Here is an 18,190-nt window from a genome sequence, read left to right as displayed (position 1 = left end):
TGCAACATTCTAAAAGAAATTGAAGTATGGACTCAGAAGCTTTCTTTTATTACACCCCTTCAAAATAAGTGGCGTTAAATCAACTCTCCAAATCAATTCCTCCCACTGAATCCAAAGTACTTACCCCAAATGCCTGTCTGGTGTCATGTTATAGTCCCCCTAATAAAGAGAAGAAAATAAAAAAAAAAATTTTTATTTATCCCATTTACGTTCTCTTCTTTTCATGTCAAAGTTTACACTCTAGAAACAGCCAAAGTACCAAAGATAAAAATCAACAACTTAAAACGAATTATAGCCCTTTGCATTTGATTGCTTTTAAATCAGGTTAGCTGCCTTGAGCACTTATTATAACAAACAAAGAAAAAAAAAACAGATTAACGTTTAAAAATCTGACTAAAGAGGTGTGCTTTAACCGATCTTCCAAAGAGTATATATAGACAAATGCAACACTGCAGGAAATCAGGAAACAAAAGAAAGTGTTTGCTAGGTGCCTAAAATTAAATGGGCCTCCCCAAAGGTTCAAATTTATAATCCTTCGGCGTATCAAACCTTCACTTTTTCTTCTGCAGTAGCAGTACCTTGCCACAGCTGCAAGAGGGCAGTATTTACTCTCATCTGCACTTTGTAATGACCAAGCATGTCCACCAGGGGCAGACTTTACAGCCTTTGCATTTGGTTGCTTTTAAATCAGGTTAGCTGCCTTGAGCACTTATTATAACAAACAAAGAAAAAAAAACCAGATTAACGTTTAAAAATCTGACTAAAGAGGTGTGCTTTAACCGATCTTCCAAAGAGTATATATAGACAAATGGAACACTGCAGGAAATCAGGAAACAAAAGGAAGTGTTTGCTAGGTGCCTAAAATTAAATGGGCCTCCCCAAAGGTTCAAATTTATAATCCTTCGGCGTATCAAACCTTCACTTTTTCTTCTGCAGTAGCAGTACCTTGCCACAGCTGCAAGAGGGCAGTATTTACTCTCATCTGCACTTTGTAATGACCAAGCATGCCCACCAGGGGCAGACTTTACAGCCTTTGCATTTGGTTGCTTTTAAATCAGGTTAGCTGCCTTGAGCACTTATAGCAGAAGATGAAAGGATAACTGAAACAATAATAATAAAAAGAGGGCTTCAAAGGGTAACCTCTGCTGTCTTTGGCCAGTGGTAAATATCACACTGAAGATATAATTTTAATTGTTAGTTCCTCAATGTCTGAGCAGTCATCACAGAACAGACATGAGGTTATAAGAATATAAAAGCCTCTAGAGATCAGCCTGTGGAGTCCTTTGTCATGTCTTCGTTTCTAGCCACGTTTCTAATGGGAGGGGCAGTTCTTTAGTCAGCTCCTAAAATACGCAGGGTTTAAACAATTAAACCAGGGGTCTGCAACCTTAAACACTCAAAGAGCCATTTGGACTCGTTTCCCACAGATAAGAAAACACCGGGAGCCACAAAATCTGGGTGGGCGTGGCCTCACTTCCACCAGTCACATGACCACCATCCCCAGCTACCCAGCCGGTCATTAGGGCAGAGAACTGGTTGTTAAAAAATACCAGGAACCACAAAAATCTTTTGACCTCCCTCCCTCTCCCTCCCTCCCCCTCTTCTCTCCCCCTCTGCCTTGGCCGCTTGTCCATCTCCCGCTGTCGCCCTTACCTTCTCAGGCCAGGCGGAGTGACCGGGAAGGGAGGACGAGAGGCGGGGCCAGCCAATGGTGGGATTACCCAACAGGGAGCCACAGCAGAGGGCCCAAAGAGCCACAGGTTGCTGACACCCGAATTAACTCATTGCATATCTGCAAATCTTTCAACCCATGATGGTACTGTGCCCAGATAAGCAGCGAGTTCCATCTTACAAGAAGGACCTCGTGGAAAACAAACGTTTGGGCTGAAAGGGATCACGGAGAGATGTGACGATTTCATCCAAGTCACTTACAGTATAAACCACGGATTCACAACCGACTTTAATCTGGAACATCGCGGCCCCAAGGACGTGGCCAGCATAATAGGCCTTAATCTCCAACTCGCTGTCCACCTAAAAAGCAAGATACGTGACCGTAAAGAGATTGAAAAATCGGTGGCGACAAACCAGCGTTTTGTGAAGGCTGCGTAACAATTTTTCAAAGTTTCTCAACTTGAACATCTCCCGTCAGAACCTGACCAGACCTCGCCAGTTACTAAACCAGATAATAAGAGTCATCCCAACTGGTTTGTTGTTTTTTTCAATAGCAAATTTAGCCAATTTGCCACTACTGTGTGAATAAGTGTCCGGTGTAAACCACGACATCACAAACGTGTCCGAATTGTGCACCTTAGGTAGTGTGTCATTTGTGCCATGCTGTGATCCAGAGTGTGTCATTTCCTGTTCCTCCAGGACTAGAAACATGAGGATTTGCAATATGCATTGATACAACAAATGCTCTTTCTTTTAGCTCGCTTGTAGTCAAGAATTTGACTCCCCTCCCCAAGAATTTCTTGACCAAGTACCCCATTCCTTGGTCTCACCAGATCTAAGATCGAGTGGATCCAAACTTGGATGATCCCAGATCCCAGAATAATTACAGATATAAATATGTCTGTCAGCACTTCAAGCTGCATTTACTCTAGTGCTGACATAAGAAGGAGAAGCAGAGGCGTCTGGAAAGAGACGTTTGACTTTTCACCTACTTATTTTCCCTGGAGATAATATCCCCTAGAGATGGGATGGGAGGGGGAAAATTCCTTTGAGCTGGAGCAGTAGATTAGGGGTAGAGTGACTTGGAAGATGGCCAATGAGTGCAGAGGAGTGGGGAACAGGAAAGGGAAGGTTTGGGGTCTGGAAGTCAGTGTTGGCTACGATGAAGTCGGATTTAGAATGTCGTGCTTAATAAATGGGAGTTTTTCATCAAAGACTTTGTTTGAAATGCAATTTATTTGAGACGACCTCGAAACCTGACAATATCTTTGTTCAACATGCAGGATGGGTGGGCTGTGTAGATACTTTCCCAATTTGGGCAGAAATCCTTCCACCATTGAGGAATGTTCTGGAAATCCGAGCTACGCGGTCCAAAGATCCCACTCCCCTTACCTGTACGGTCTGGTGAAGGTGGACAGCCACCACTTTCTTCATGCAGTCCTTGATCATCTGGGAGGTGAAGAAGTTTGTCTCTCCTTTCTTATCCACGGTGATTTTCCGGAAATCTTCCAGGAGAATGGGGCAAATGGCTTTTGTCGGGTGGGTCATGTAAATCGGTCCATCGTAGCCGACCATCTCGCTGAAGTAGGGGAGGGCCCCACAGTGATCCAGGTGGAAGTGGCTGGGAAAGGACACACAAGGAATCCAAGATGGGCTTTACAAAGGACTCAATCGGGGAGTTTCCGTTTCAGTTCAACTCCACTTTGGGTTTGGATCATAATTCTAGAAACCAGTTTCAGAACTGATCTATAAGACACGATAATAACATTTAAACTACCGTATTTTTCGGAGTATAAGACACTCCGGACTATAAACGCACCTATCTTTTTGGGGGAAGAAAATAAGAAAAAAAAAACCTGCCTCTGCCTCCCAGCAATTTGCCTCCTTGCAGCAAACAAGGGGGGGCGCAAAGACGCAATAGGCTATGGCAATCCCTGCAGCCTGAAACAGCTGATCCTCGGGAGGCCGATCCAACCGACAATCAGCTGCTTGTGCTAATCAGGCTGTGCTGAAGCTGAAACTGAAATGGGCTGTTTGCTGCAAAGAGGCACATTGCTGGGAGGCAGAGGCCAAAGGATGGGGGCCAGCAGGTGGGCGGGGCTATATTCAGTGTATAAGACAAATTTTCACCCTCTTTTGGTGGGGGGGGGGAGTACGTCTTATACTCTGAAAAATGCGGTAATAGAATTACAGCAGAGACCGTTTCGCTAATTGTTGATTCAATTTCTGAGCACCGTAAGAATAAAAGAACCTATTTACAGACTGATACAGCAAATGAAATTAATCTGAGGTGCTTGTTTAAAAAAACTGTCCCCCAAATGTCAATCAAAGAAATAAGCCACTTTGAACAACTATCTTCTGGCAAAATTTCCAGCCCCAGAAAATAACTATAAATAAAAATCTCCAAAAAACACAACAAAGGAGCAGAACTGGAGAGGTACAAGCAGGAAAACCTGTATGAAGTTTACAAGAATTCCAGAGGTTTTTAAGTTGTTATTATTATTTGAAACACCAGGATCTCACTGACATCTGCAAACATGAGACTGGGAAATAGAAATAAAACCACAAAGAACACAACAGTGCAGTCAAACTTGTTCTACAGGAGGCATCTCAGGCAGCACAGGTCAACTCAGTTCATAGGTAGTAAAGGTTTTATCACCTGTGTTTTAACACAAGACAGGTGCGCTCACCTAATGATGACACAGTCCAGGAAGTCAGTCAGCCTTCCGTTCTGAGTGATGTAAGAAAAATCAGGAAACCGCCTCTAGAAGACACAAAGGAGGACAGCACGTCTGGACTTTTTCCTCCCTCTAGCTCTCTGCTTTCCATCCCAGCTAGCCACAGATCTCAGGATGCCTGGACCATTTTGAGCCAAAGATGCAGGAGGATGACCGTTCACAGCCCCGTTTCGAAGATGAAACACAGCACGACTTTTTCCGTTGGCATCAGGGAGGCTGCCTAGCCTTAAGCGCCCAAAACCCAACAGGACTTGGAAGAAGCTACAATTATTTTGACAGGGAAACCACCATTCAGAAAGTAGTTTGGGGTTAGGGTTAGTGGGGCTAACCCTAGTTAGTGGGGGTTAGGGAGTGTGCAGAGATGGATAGATTGACATTGAAAATAAAAGATAAAGGAGACACAGAGTACAATTCAACGCAGGATAGGTTTTATCAATGGTTAGAGATAAGAGGTAGAAGTTAGATGAAGGAAGATTGTTAGATGGATGTAAAATATGAATGTTGTCTATAATTATAAGCATGCTGGTACAGTTAATATGATCATAAATAAGTTAATATAATTATAAATATTGTTATAATTATTATGTATTATTATTATCACTAACAGTATATCTGTTATTTTCTTTTCTTTTTTTTTTTTGTAAAACAAAATGCCTGGACAATACACTGCCTTCAAAATATTTATATATAAATAAAAAACTTGGCTGCAAAAAAAAAAAGTAGTTTTGGGGGGAAATTTGTCCATCTCACAAATTTAAGGAGGAAAACGTACGTCATCGTTGAATCCCATGTGCATCCCGCAATCCAGCATGACGTTCTTCCCTGCAATGGACACAAGGATGCAGCTGCGTCCCACATCTTGTCCAGCTCCTGAAAAAAGCAAGAGAGAGAGAGAACAGACAAGTGAATTGATTTAATTAAAAAAATGCAGGCTTTTATTGATATTCTCATTGGCATCTGTCACATTTGCCTTTAAGGCTGGTTACCCTAGGCCCGTGATGGCAAACCTATGGCACCAAAGGGCCCAAGGTGGCACGCGAAGCCGTGTCGCTTAGCATGCATGGCTTTGCCTGTTTGGCTTCCGGGTTTCTGGCACGCATGCGCGCGCAACAATCAGCTCCCTTTGCGCATGCAGCAGTGCTGAAAACTGGTGCGCGCATGTATGCCAACCAGCTGATTGTTGGGTGCGCATGTGTGCCAGAACCCAGAAGTTTGGCTTTTTCAGAGCATGGCCCCAACGAGAGTGCACATGCGCATTTGGTGCCAAAAAGGTTCACCATCACTGCTGTAGGCAAACCAGGAATTCCAGATGCGAGCAGAAAAACCGATAAGATGATCACTGGATGAGTCTTTTCACTTCACTTTTTTTAAAAAAAATAAATAATTCAAACTGTACGGCCTACAAAAAATCCATACAGGGAACTCCTGTTTCAGTACCTCCAAATACAGCATAGAAATATATATTTGGGTCAATCCAGAGCCAGGGATTCAAACAAGCCACTGTGTTATTTAATCCACTGATCTTTCTCTAACCAGCCTTTCCACAGCGCTTAACTCAGGCGCTAGGTGTAGAGATTTGCGATGTTGGATTTCCCCACTTTTGAAGGAGACTCGCTTAGGGCAGAGTGTGCTGGTTCAGTTACCCCAGATTCCCAATTTTTTTCTGACCCCCCCAAAAGGAAAATTACCCAGGGGAGTGACTTTTATTTCAGGCATCCCGGAAGGATGAAGGCTTCCCAAGGCTCTGCAGCAATCACCGTCTCGGCATTACCGGCGAGCTTGACCAAAGTTTCCTAGAGAGACAAGAAAGACGGTGCTGAGCCACGCAAGCAAGGGGGAAAATGAAATCTTTATTCTTTATTTCTTTAAATCACGATTTAAATCACTAGTTAAAAGGCTTGATTTAAACCAACTCGGTTTAAATCATAATTTTTAAAGAGCAACTGTCATCTCTGTCCCGCAGGGGCTCCTCCTCTGACCTGCTGCTGATTCACCAACAGTCCCAATATTGCGATAGATAGATAGATAGATAGATAGATAGATAGATAGATAGATAGATGAAAGAGAGAAGATAGGATAGAAGATAGAGATAGATAGATAAATAGATATATATATAGATGGATGGATGGATAGATAGGTGAGAGAGAGAGAAGATAGAAGAGAGATAGAAGATAGAGATAGATAAATAGATAGATAGGTGAGAGAGAGAGAAGATAGATAGAAGATAGAGATAGATAGATAGATAGATAGATAGATAGATAGATAGATAGAGATATATAGATGGATGGATGGATAGATAGATAGGTGAGAGAGAGAAGATAGAAGAGAGAAGATATAGATAAATAGATAGATAGATATAGATATATAGATGGATGGATGGATGGATAGATAGATGAGAGAGAGAAGATAGAAGAGAGAGAAGCTATAGATAGATATAGATAGATAGATAGATAGATAGATAGATAAGGAAGGAAGGAAGGAAGGAAGGAAGGAAGGAAGGAAGGAAGGAAGGAAGGAAAGAAAGAAAGAAAGAAAGAAAGGAAGGAAGGAAGGAAGGAAGGAAGGAAGGAAGGAAGGAAGGAAGGAAGGAAGAAAGAAAGAAAGAAAGAAAGAATTCTATATTGGCCAAGTGTGATTGGACACACAAGGAATTTGTCTTTGGTGCATCTGCTCTCAGTGCACATAAAAAGAAAAGATACATTCGTTAAGAATCATAAGGTACAACACTTAATGACAGCCATAGAGTACAAATAAGCAATCAGTAAACAATACCAATATAAAATATAGAGCCTCACGCTACATAACTAAGCTCCATTTCATGCTGAATAAACTAAATTATTAAGGTTAAAAAGGTTCCCCCTGCACGTGCGTGCTAGTCGTTTTCCGTCTCTATACATTAAATTATTAACGTATCTTAAATAGAAAAACTATCTTTAGGTAGATTTTTTTTTTTTTTACTCCAGAAGCATTTTTATTAAAATAAATCTGATAAAAATAATTTTAAAAATCCGATTTAAATTTTAAAACGTCCTATTTCTTTTTTTTTTATTTTTTTTTTAAAAAAAGCCTCGCTTTTTATCCACCTCTGCTTTAGTAAATAAGTTACTTGCAAAGGCCAGAGAGGCCAGGACCAAAGTTTGGACTGCAGTTCCCATCGCCCTCCCAGGGTCCCCAGGCGGACACAGGGCCTAAAGGGGTGGGGGGGGGGTTCGACACCTCCCCAAGCAGGCCGGGGATGCTGGGAATTGTAGTCCAACCTGGAAAATGTGGGGGGTTTTTTTTGCTTTGTTCCGCCTGCGACAAGCAACCCCCCTTTTTTTTACCCGCTGCTCGCCTGACTCCGGGGACCATCGCACTCAAAACACCCCCCCCACCTGGAGTGGAGCGCGCGTGCGCAATAGGACCTCCTTGGTATAATAGATAAACGAAAAGGGTAGATTGCCCCCACAGAGCCTTTTTTTTTTTTTTCTTCTTCCGGGTACAAACATTAAAAAATAAAATAAAAAAGGCAGAAAAAGTCGCCTCTGCAGGAAAGAGATGGTTTCATTTGGGCTCCTTTGGGAGTTAATTCATTACATAAAAGTGAAGTCAGGCGAATGAATAATAATCCAAGAGGAGGCGAATCTATTCGACCCTTTTATTTTATTTTTTATTGATTGAGTTAATTTATTTTACACTTTCATTTTATTTTTTATTGATTTTTTAGTTTATTTTACACTTTCATTTTATTTTTTATTCATTTATTTAGTTTATTTTCCACTTTTATTTTATTTTGTATTGATTTAGTTTATTTTCCACTTATTTTCCATTTTCATTTAGTTTATTTAATTTAGTTTATTTTCCATTATTATTTTATTTTTTGATTTAGTTTATTTTCCACTATTATTTTGTATTGATTTCGTTTATTTTCCACTTTTATTTTATTTTGTATTCATTTAGCTTATTTCACACTTCTATTTTTTATTGATCTAGTTTATTTTACACATTTTTGATTTTTATTTTCTTGTACACCTGAGAGCCTAAGACAAATTCCTTGCGTGCCCAATCACGCTTGGCCAATCAAGAATTCTACATCTATTTTTTTTAATTATTTCTACCAAAGAGACGAGAGGAAACACCGTCTCCCACCACTTCCACCCGCTGAAGAGTTGCGCATGCGTATTGCAGACCCGCCTTCCCGGAAGCGCGCGGTCTTCCCCCCCCCAAGCCGTTTCTGAAGCCCTCATTGGGCAAAAAAAAAACAAACCGGCCAGCGGGGAGCCTATTGGCTTAGCGGGAAGGAGGAGGAGGCGGGTCGCGCGGGCCCGAGGAGGGTCCTTATTGGCGGGCCTGAAGAAGGGGGCCGGCCGAAGCGGGGAAGGACGAGAGGGGTTGCTAAGGTGAGTGAAAGCGCCGGGAGGGGAGGGGAGGGGAGGGAGGGGGAGGGAAGCCCCCTGGGAGGAAGAAGAAGCCCCTCCCCTTGCAAGGCTGGGCGGGGCTAAACCTTGGGAGTTGGGGGGGGCAGGGACCTAGAGAGTGTGTGGGGGGGGGGGCTTCTGCTCCCATGGATGTTGCCCACCAGGGTTTAATAATAAACAGTGATTAAATGATGGTTAATTGTGATATCATTCTGTCCCATCCCTCAATCCTAGGCAAAGTTCTGAATTCGAAACCAGCCAGGGAGCCAAGTTCTTAAGTATGAACACTCGGGAGTACGGTGGTCCCTAGTACAGGTCTCGGGGTTGGGCTAGATGACCTCCAAGGTCCCTTCCAACTCTCGTCACTGTTAAACCCAAAATAAGAGGCTTATTAACCTGGATTATTATTATTATTATATTATTAATTATTATTTTATTATTATTACTATTACTACTACTACTATTACTATTATTATTATTATTATTATTATTATTATTATTACTAATATTATTACTACTACTACTATTATTACTACTACTATTAATTAGTAGGAGTGCCGCAGGGATCGGTCCTCTCGCCCCTTCTGTTCAACATTTATGTGAAGCCGCTGGGTGAGATCATCCGTGGCTTTGGGGTGAGATACCACCAGTACGCTGATGACACCCAGCTGTACATCTCCACCCCAGGCCACCCCAACGATGCCCTTGAAGTGATGTCCCAGTGCCTGGAGGCTGTGCGGATCTGGATGGGGAGGAACAGGCTCAGGCTCAACCCTTCCAAGACTGAGTGGCTGTGGCTCCCGGCATCCCGATATAGTCAGTTGACTCCATCACTGACTATTGGGGGCGAGTCGTTGGCCCCCACAGAGAGGGCTCGCAATCTGGGAATCCTTCTGGATATGCAGCTGTCCTTGGAGGAACATCTGACGGCTGTAACCAGGGGGACCTTTTGTCAGGTTCGCCTGATCCGCCAGTTGCGGCCCTTTCTTGATCGGGATTCCCTGTGCACAGTCACTCACGCCCTCGTCACCTCTCGCCTTGACTATTGCAACGCTCTCTACATGGGGCTCCCCTTGAGGAGCACCCGGAGGCTCCAGCTGGTCCAGAACGCAGCAGCGCGGGTAGTGACGGGAGCAGCCTGGCGCTCCCATGTAACACCGCTCCTGCGCGAGCTGCACTGGCTCCCAGTGGTCTTCCGGGTGCGCTTCAAGGTGTTGGTTATCACCTTTAAAGCGCTCCATGGCATAGGGCCTAGCTATCTCCGAGACCGCCTGCTGCTACCGACGACCTCCCATCGACCCGTGCGCTCCCACAGAGAGGGCCTCCTCGGGGTGCCATCAGCCAAACAATGCAGGCTGGTGACCCCCAGGGGGAGGGCCTTCTCTGTGGGGGCACCTACCCTCTGGAATCAGCTCCCCCCAGAGATAAGGAGAATCCAAGACCTCAGTGCCTTCCGTCGCGCCCTTAAAACCCATTTATTTAAACAAGCCGGGCTGGCTTAAGATGAAATTTTTAACTGTTTTTAAATGTTTTAAACGTTTTTAATTGGTAAATGAGTTTTAATTGGGCCAAATTTATATATCTTTTAATTGTTTTTAATATTTGTTCTGCATGTTTTTTAATCTGGCTGTACACCGCCCTGAGTCCTTAGGGAGAAGGGCGGTATAGAAATCCAATATAAAATAAAATAAAATAAAATAAAAATTAAATTGATGGCCAAAATTATTTAATGTCTTTTAAACTGCTTTTAAATTTTATATGTTATGTTTTACCGTGGCTGTTCACCGCCCTGAGTCCTGTTGGAGAAGGGCGGTATACAAATTAAATAAAATAAATAAAATAAATAAATACTACTACTACTATTATTACTACTACTATTATTACTACTACTACTATTATTATTATTACTACTATTACTACTACTACTACTATTATTGGTTCAATCTTTAGTGAGATTCACAGCCTTTGAGGCTGGTTATTATTATTATTATTATTATTATTATTATTATTATTATTATTATTATTATTATTATTATTATTATTATTATTACCCGCTGATTGTTCGGAGCAGAAGGGGATCTCGGGTGGAATTCGGCATTTCTAGTATTTCTGGTTTCCTTTTTAAACATTAATCGGGAGAGGCGAGTTGGAAAATCCCCGATCCCAGCTTTTAACTTTGGTGGATCGGCTGGGACGGCCCCAGGATCACATCAGGACCTTCCCTTGTTGAAAACCATCTTGGCTTTGGATTTTCAAATGCCTTGGCACACTTGGACTCTGCCCTGGGCAAAGTGGTTGTTGCCTTGGGGGACACGCACCCCCCCACAAACCCAGCAAAGCTTCACTGGTTTTAATTGGGGCTAACTGGGGCGGGGAGGGGGGATTAAAATTTAACCCGATCGCTAGGATCTGGCTGTCTGCCTTCCAAGCTAACCAAGACTTTCAAACCAACTGATCATATTTGCAACTGAATGAGACTCAGTCTCAGAAAAAAGTACTGATTCGTAGTCCTTGACTTCCAACCCTCCGTTCAGAGTTACGACGGCACTGAAAAAAAGCGACTTAACGTTTTCACACTTAATGGCCGTTGCGGCATTCCCCGCGTTCACGGGAATCCAAATTTGGACTCTCAGCATGTATTTATGACGTATGAGTTTTGGGGGACCTTTGGACGAGCAAAGTCGGTCGGGGGAAGCCAAATTCACTTAACAATCGTGGGAAGAAATGAATAACCCGAGCTCATCTCACTTAACAACTGCGTTTTCGTTAGCAGCGGAAATTCTGGGCTTCGTTCTGTGGCCGTGAAGTCGAGGACTACTTTATATTGAAGCAGGACTTTTGTTTCAAGCAATTTCTTTCGAGTTTGAAGTTGTTATAACGGGGGGGAGAGGGGGGGAAGCAAGCTAGACCAGTTCAACCTGCTAAACACACCGATGGGTCATTTCACCCCTGCCTGCCTCCCACCCCCCACTCAAAAAACAAACACATCCTTTTAAGCCGGCTGTTTTGAAAAGCCTGACATAAAAAGCTCTGGATCGCCCTTCCCTTCACCACGCCTTTCTCGGTGACTGTTCAGGATTTCGTTTCCTTCCCACCGAGTGCCGGGCGTCTGTTTCCGACTCTTTTTCAAGTAATAACAGAAAGCTCTTTCTTACCTTGGAGGTTCCCCCTGAGGCTCTGTTTCCATCTGCCTGGAGTTCTCGCCCCCGTTTTTCCGAGCTTCACCACCATGGCTGACGGCGAGGACGTTCACGGCTTGAAAGCGGTACTGGTCATGTTCCAGAGCTGTCTGAACGGCAAGGAAGAAATCCTCATGGACCCCTACTTAGCGGGCTGGAAAGGATTAGTCAGGTAAGAAGTTTCATCGTCCCCTGTGCTTTGACAAGTCCTGGGCTCAGAATCTGAAGCTGGGTTAGAAAAACCAAAAATGTGGGATTAGAATACATTTAGAGAAACCGGCAAAGAGAATAGAATAACAGAGTTGGAAGGGACCTTGGAGGTCTTCTAGTCCAACCCCTTGCCTAGGCAGGAAACCCTACACCACTTCAGACAAATGGTTAGCCAACCTCTTCTTAAAAACTTCCAGGGTTGGAGCATTTACAACTTCTGGTGGCAAGTTGTTCCACGGGTTAATTGTTCCAACTGTCAGGAAATCTCTCCTTAGTTCTAGGTTGCTTCTCTCATTGATTAGTTTCCACCCATTGCTTCTTGTCCTGCTTTTTGGTGCTTTGGGGAATAGCTTGACTCCCTCTTCTTTGTGACAGCTCCTCAAATATTGGAAGACTGCTATCATGTCTCCTCTAATCCTTCTTTTCATTAAACTAGACATACCCAGTTCCAGCAATTGTTCTTCGTATGTTTTAGCCTCCAGTCCCCTAATCCTCTTTGTTGCTCTTCTCTGCACTCTTTCCAGAGTCTCCACATGTTTTTTACATCATGGCGACCAAAATTGGATGCAGGATTCCACGCGTGGCCTTACCAAGGCCTTATAAAGTGGTATCAACCCTTCACGTGATCTTGATTCTATCCCTCTCTTGATGCAACCTAGAACTGTGTTGGATTTTTTGGCAGAGAATGAAGCTGTTTTCTGTATTATAGGTTAAATACAGCCTGGGAGGGGAAAAAATGCCATTCGAGGAAACCCGTAGTTGAATTAGCCAGAAGGAAACAAAAACCAGGTGAACAAAAACCACTGCTGACCCAATTAAAAATGGGTTCGAACCTCAGCTTTGGATTCTGTAATCTTCCGTTTTAAAAGGGGATGGGAAAGTGGTGGGACTCATCTCGGGGGGGCGGGGGGTGGAAATGAGTTTGCCTATCAGGATGAGGTAGATTGGTTGCTTTCGTGGTGTGGAGACAATAATTTGGTCCTTGACACCAATAAGACCAAGGGAGCTTATAGTGGACTATAGAAGAAACAGATCAGACATCCAGCCCTTGCTTATCGATGGAGACCGAGTGGAGCAAGGGGCCAGTTTTAAGTTTCTGGGTTGTTACCATAAAAAGAGGACCTGACCTGGGGCGCTCACATTGCAGCCCTGGTCAAAAGGGCCCAGCAGAGATTTTACTACCTGAGACTTCTCAGGAAACAACAACTGAATGAAAAACTGCTGGTGGTCTTCACAGAGAGCATTTTAACTTACTGCACCGGTGTCTGGTTTGCCAATTGCACAGTGGCAGATAGGACGGCGCTCCAGAGGATCAACGTCATTGCCCAGAGGATCATGGGTTGCCCTCTCCCCTCTTTGGAAGAGCTTGATAGCTCCCGCTGCCTTAAGAAAGTTCAAAACGTTTTTAAAGATCCATCTCATCTTTTTTTTTTTAACTATTATCATCTGGATCATAAAAACAAGGACAAATAGGCTGAAAAACAGCTTCTATTCCAGGGCAGTAACTATATTGAATTCAATAGTGCAATATTAATGCAATATCAGGGGGTTTCAATTCAATTGTATAGAACAGTGATGGCTAACCTTTTTGCCATCGCATGCCAGGAAGGGGGGGGGACGGGGGAGGTTCGCACGCACGCGTGGCCACACCCATAATTCTATGTACCCCGCTCCTGGCATGCAATGGCCCATTTTTCTTTCTCACCTGGCTCCAGATCCTTTCTATGCATCTGGGGAGGGCAAAAACAGCCTTCCCCACACACACACCCCAGGCCCTCCGGAGGCAGGAAACAGCCTGTTTCCCTATTTCTGGTGGACCCAGAAGGCCTGAAAATCAGCTGGCCGGTGCACACATGCATTCCAGAGCTGAGCTGGCGTGCCCACTGATAAGGCTACGTGTGCCACCTGTGGCACACATGCCATAGGTTCGCCATCACGGGTATAGAATGTGAAGGATGTGTGTTTGTGTTTTATAGTTACAAGGTACACTGAAGATGGCATTTAAACTAACTAAACATGTAAACTAACTAAATTAAACTTAGTGACAGATCATTCTAGCCGTCATGTCCTGTGCAGTCAAACCTTGAGCTTCTCTGAGAAATTTTAGACCCCATCCCCGTTTCCAAAACTGCCTGGACAATTGATGCGATTATATAAAGGACGTAAATTACACCCAAAAAAACCCAACAACCTTTCCAACCCTAATTAGTTTGTGGAGATTTTATTGCGTTCAATGTCTCCTCCCCATGCAGACAGAGGAAACGTTTGGTGGGCTCGGAGACCCTGGTCCTGTGGCTGCCCAAATTTCTTGGACCCCCCAATTCCCACTAGCCCAGACAATAGCAATAGTAACCCCCCCAACCCCATAGCACTTTTCAGCACGCTCTGGGCAGTTTACAACGCAGGCATTATTTGCATATAGCACTCCCCCCCCCCCAACAATCTGGAAATGGTCTAAGGATCTCCTGCTTGAGCATTGGGACTAGAGGACTTCCAATTCCGTTATTCTGTATCTGCATCTATTTATTCTGTATCTGGCTCCTCATTTTACCCACCTCGGAAAGATCGGAGCCTTGAGTCAACTTTTGAGCTCTGTCAGGATCGAACTGCAGGCGGGTGGGCAGAGTTTGCTGCAATACTGCACTTAACCACTTAACCACCTACTATGTCCAGTAGGGGTTGACAAAATCTGGAAGGGGGCATCCGTTCCCGTTACTTTATCATGACAACGTCTTTGGTTTTTGTTTCTCTTTCTCCGTGGAGGTTTCTGAACACAATGGGGCCAATCTTCTCCTTCATCTCCAAAGACGCAGTGACCAAAATCCAGATCATGGAGAACTTCCGCAGCAGCGAGCAGCAGGAGGACTACCTCACCCTCCAAGCCATGGTGAAGTATGAGCTGGCCAACGGGCTGGTGGATCTGAGGGAGCCTGGCAGCTACCCTGCCTCAGGCTGCCGAACTATCCTTCGCCTCCACCGGGCCCTGCGCTGGCTGCACCTGTTTTTGGAGGGCCTGAGGACTAGCAGCCCGACTTCCAAGACGTCAGCGTTGTGCACAGATTCCTACAACGCTTCCCTGGCCAACTATCACCCTTGGATCGTCCGCAAGGCAGCCACCATGGCCTTCTACGCCTTGCCCACCCGAGACGCCTTCCTGGAAAACATGAGAGTGGGCACCACCGAAGAGGCCATTGAGATGCTGGGGGAGGCTCTGCCCTACATCAGCAACGTCTACGAGATCACGGAAAACCTCTATGCAGAGCACAAACTCCTCGACCTCCCCTGAGGGGGGAACCGGTGCTGATCCCAGAGCGGCAGCTCTTCCTGCTGCTGAAGCTCCCCCCCCCGCCCCCCCAGATCTCCTCGAAAATCATCTCCTGCTCTTATCAATCAGGTTTCTTCTTGGAAAGCTCCGAGGTCTTCAAGCCATTTCTCTGGTTTGGGTTTCTGGCACTGAAGATAAAAAAGCCTTTATGCCGTTCCCCCAATCAGAAAGCTCTCTTCTTGCCCCCTTTCCTCCTTCCAAAAGCTTTGATCCAGAAATGCATCCAGTCCCTGATCTATCTTTCTTTTTCTTTCTTTTTCTTTTTCTTTTTCATCCTTTCTTTCTTTCTCTCTTTCTTTCTCTTTTTCTTCCTTTCTTTCTCTTTTCTTTCTTTCTCTGCTGTACTTCCGGGCTTCTCGGCGGTCTTTGAAATCTTCCACGTGGGTGTAAAGCCAGTTGATGACATCTGCAAAGATGTCATCTTTGATTGCATCTTCCTGCAAAGAAGCAGCAGGAACACATGGCAAATATGATTATTTTATTTTTACTTTTCTTTCTTTCTTTCTTTCTTTCTTTCTTTCTTTCTTTCTTTCTTTCTTTCTTTCTTTCTTTCTTTCTTTCTTTCTTTCTTCCTTCCTTCCTTCCTTCCTTCCTTCCTTCCTTCCTTCCTTCCTTCCTTTTCCTTCCTTTCTTTTCTTTCCTGGCTTCCTCCCGCAGCCCAACCATTACAGCCAACTCCTTTCCAGGATGAGAAACAACTTGGAACCGTGGCAAGGTTTTCCTTTCTGCTCTTGTCAATCAATCAATCAATCAACCAACCAACCAACGCCGGGGCATGGAGTCCCATGAAAGTGCAAGCTTTATTATCCCCATCCAATTAACCTGGGAAAGGGTTTTAAGCGCAGGTGGAAACAGAGCGGGAGAATATTACTTAGGTGTGAAGGAGACACGTGAGCTGAACCACTCGCCTCGCCTGGGTTCGGTTGAGCCCACCCCTCCCATCCACAATCAAAGCATGCGATTGTGCAAAGCAGGCCCAAAGAAATGCAGTGCCTTTGACAAGGGTTTGTATTTAGCTAACAGTTAGAGAGCTGGGGAAATATGGATGCTTTGGATCACCTGAGACCACTTAGGGCAGGACTGGGCCAAAGGAACCCTAATTCTGAGCCTTATCTGCGCATCCCCAGTGACGGAAAGGATGCTAGGAGTTCAACGCCTGAAAGGCCACTCCTGAAAGCAGTTTTAAAGAACAGAAGCGTGCTTGAGAAAGAACTCTCATTGCTGATCCTCTTGCCAAATCTACAGGAGGAGGAGGAGGAGGAGAAGGCGGTGCCCGAAAGCCCCGTGAACAATCTCTCTTTAAGGCTGGAAGCTTAAGCTAAGAGCTCTTACGACTCTTTGTCAAGGATAAGGTTGGAAAAAGGATCCTGGGATTATCCATGCGCTGGTTCCTTAGCAGTTGCATCATCGCTGAGCAAAAGCACGCCATCTTTGGAGCGGGAAGAAAAAAAATAATAAGAATAGCAATTAAGACAATCCATTGATTGGCACACCGACAATGTACATCGGCAGCGCCTTTTCTGCTTTCATCCTCCTCCTCCTCCTCGTTCTTTTCTTGTCGTCTCCTAACGCTTCTTCACACATCTCTTAACCTTTTTCCCTCTAACTTGGCAGTGCACTTAAAAGAGTATTTTAGGGCTACACTTTCGCAGCCTCTTACGCAAGGGCACTGTCTTGGTTCTGAAAGAGGCCTCAACCGTACGAGACAATCAAGACAATCTTCCAGGGATTCACTTCTTTCCTTGACAGCTGAATTATTGGGCATGCTTTGTTCCGAACACGCACCCCAAAAAATAATTTTAAAAAATCGTGCCGTTCAAGCAGCGCAGCCGGCTATGCCAAGAGACGAAAAAAGACCAAGACTTTTCTGTGTTATGGGCCAAAAAAGAAAACAAAACAGGCCTTGAAAATTTTTCATTTCCTTATAGATCTGGTAACCCATCTCCATACTTTAAATGTCGATCCTTGCAACTTTAGGCAGCTAGCACATCAAGGAGGAGGAGGCTGGGGCATCAACTTGCTAAGCTACAACTCCTGCCTTGAAGGAACCCGCACACGTATTCCTTTTAAAGCCAGGGCAGTATTTAAAAGCCGGTATTCCTTCATTTGCAACCGTCCTGCTCTTACTTCATGCTGTTGCTTCATTCGGTTATGAAAGTGAGCTTAAGACTCACTCCTCACAACTAGAGCGATTGGTTTCAGCCGACTCCGAGCAGCCCTTCTTCCCTTCCCGATTACAGCCTGAATCTCTGCCTGCTGATTATTATTTTTATTTCAAAGGGAAGTAGTGGGAGTGGGGGGGAAGGAGGATCCTGCCTCTTCCACACCATTGCAAAACACTAAATTCAGCACCGATTAAAGGCGGCTGTCGCTGTTACCTCTGATACGAAGACAATCCAACGACGTTTGTTTCCGTGTGTGTATTATTATTATTTTTGTCACAGTGTTTTGGGAAGATTCCCTGTGGTATTTCTTTCTTGGTACCGATGTAATTTAAGGTATATTTTTTATATTTTCTACCTCCGGTCTGTTGAAATGACAAGTGCTTTGTTTCGGGGTGCCCTAGAAGGAGGTTGCCCCCCTAGAGCCTGGATGTATTCTGCAATGACTCTTGTCCTTTACCGCTTGCGTTGCTCGGCCTGAAATAAACATCTCTACTGCAGCTCGAAA

General features: G+C 44.4%; 3 protein-coding genes across 5 annotated transcripts in view; 1 reads left to right on the top strand and 2 right to left on the bottom strand.

Moving 5' to 3' along the window:
• Positions 1 to 12,209, bottom strand: part of INTS11 (integrator complex subunit 11) — a 22,551-nt gene extending 10,342 nt beyond the window's left edge. The window contains exons 1-7 of one of the 3 annotated variants that reach the window (XM_087879348.1): positions 11,962 to 12,209; positions 6,098 to 6,202; positions 5,182 to 5,279; positions 4,362 to 4,435; positions 3,064 to 3,292; positions 1,933 to 2,031; positions 125 to 159 (exon numbers count right to left, since the gene is read on the bottom strand). In XM_087879348.1, coding sequence (XP_087735474.1) covers positions 125 to 159; positions 1,933 to 2,031; positions 3,064 to 3,292; positions 4,362 to 4,435; positions 5,182 to 5,279; positions 6,098 to 6,125 — 563 coding nt within the window. In that variant the 5' untranslated portion in view covers positions 6,126 to 6,202; positions 11,962 to 12,209. Of the gene's footprint in view, positions 1 to 124; positions 160 to 1,932; positions 2,032 to 3,063; positions 3,293 to 4,361; positions 4,436 to 5,181; positions 5,280 to 6,097; positions 6,203 to 7,666; positions 7,828 to 11,961 lie in introns of those variants that run through there. The other 2 variants (XM_087879346.1, XM_087879347.1) reach the window with 2 other exon arrangements.
• On the top strand, positions 8,701 to 18,190 carry CPTP (ceramide-1-phosphate transfer protein). Its single transcript, XM_087879349.1, has 3 exons — positions 8,701 to 8,788; positions 11,969 to 12,157; positions 14,959 to 18,190. Exons 2-3 carry the CDS (start codon positions 12,036 to 12,038, stop codon positions 15,479 to 15,481), a joined length of 645 nt encoding a protein of 214 aa, XP_087735475.1. The 5' UTR covers positions 8,701 to 8,788; positions 11,969 to 12,035; the 3' UTR covers positions 15,482 to 18,190.
• The window catches only part of DVL1 (dishevelled segment polarity protein 1), a 63,213-nt gene continuing 57,150 nt past the window's right edge, over positions 12,128 to 18,190 (bottom strand). The window contains exon 15 of the mRNA XM_087879344.1: positions 12,128 to 12,213. Coding sequence (XP_087735470.1) covers positions 12,128 to 12,213 — 86 coding nt within the window. The remainder of the gene's footprint in view (positions 12,214 to 18,190) is intronic.

Source organism: Pantherophis guttatus, chromosome 15 (assembly GCF_059756535.1).
Source record: "Pantherophis guttatus breed Tessera chromosome 15, ASM5975653v1, whole genome shotgun sequence".
Classification (NCBI taxonomy): Eukaryota; Metazoa; Chordata; class Lepidosauria; order Squamata; family Colubridae; genus Pantherophis; species Pantherophis guttatus.
The sequence above is the reverse complement of the archived record's forward strand: the minus strand, read 5'-3'. Positions and strand labels throughout refer to the sequence as shown.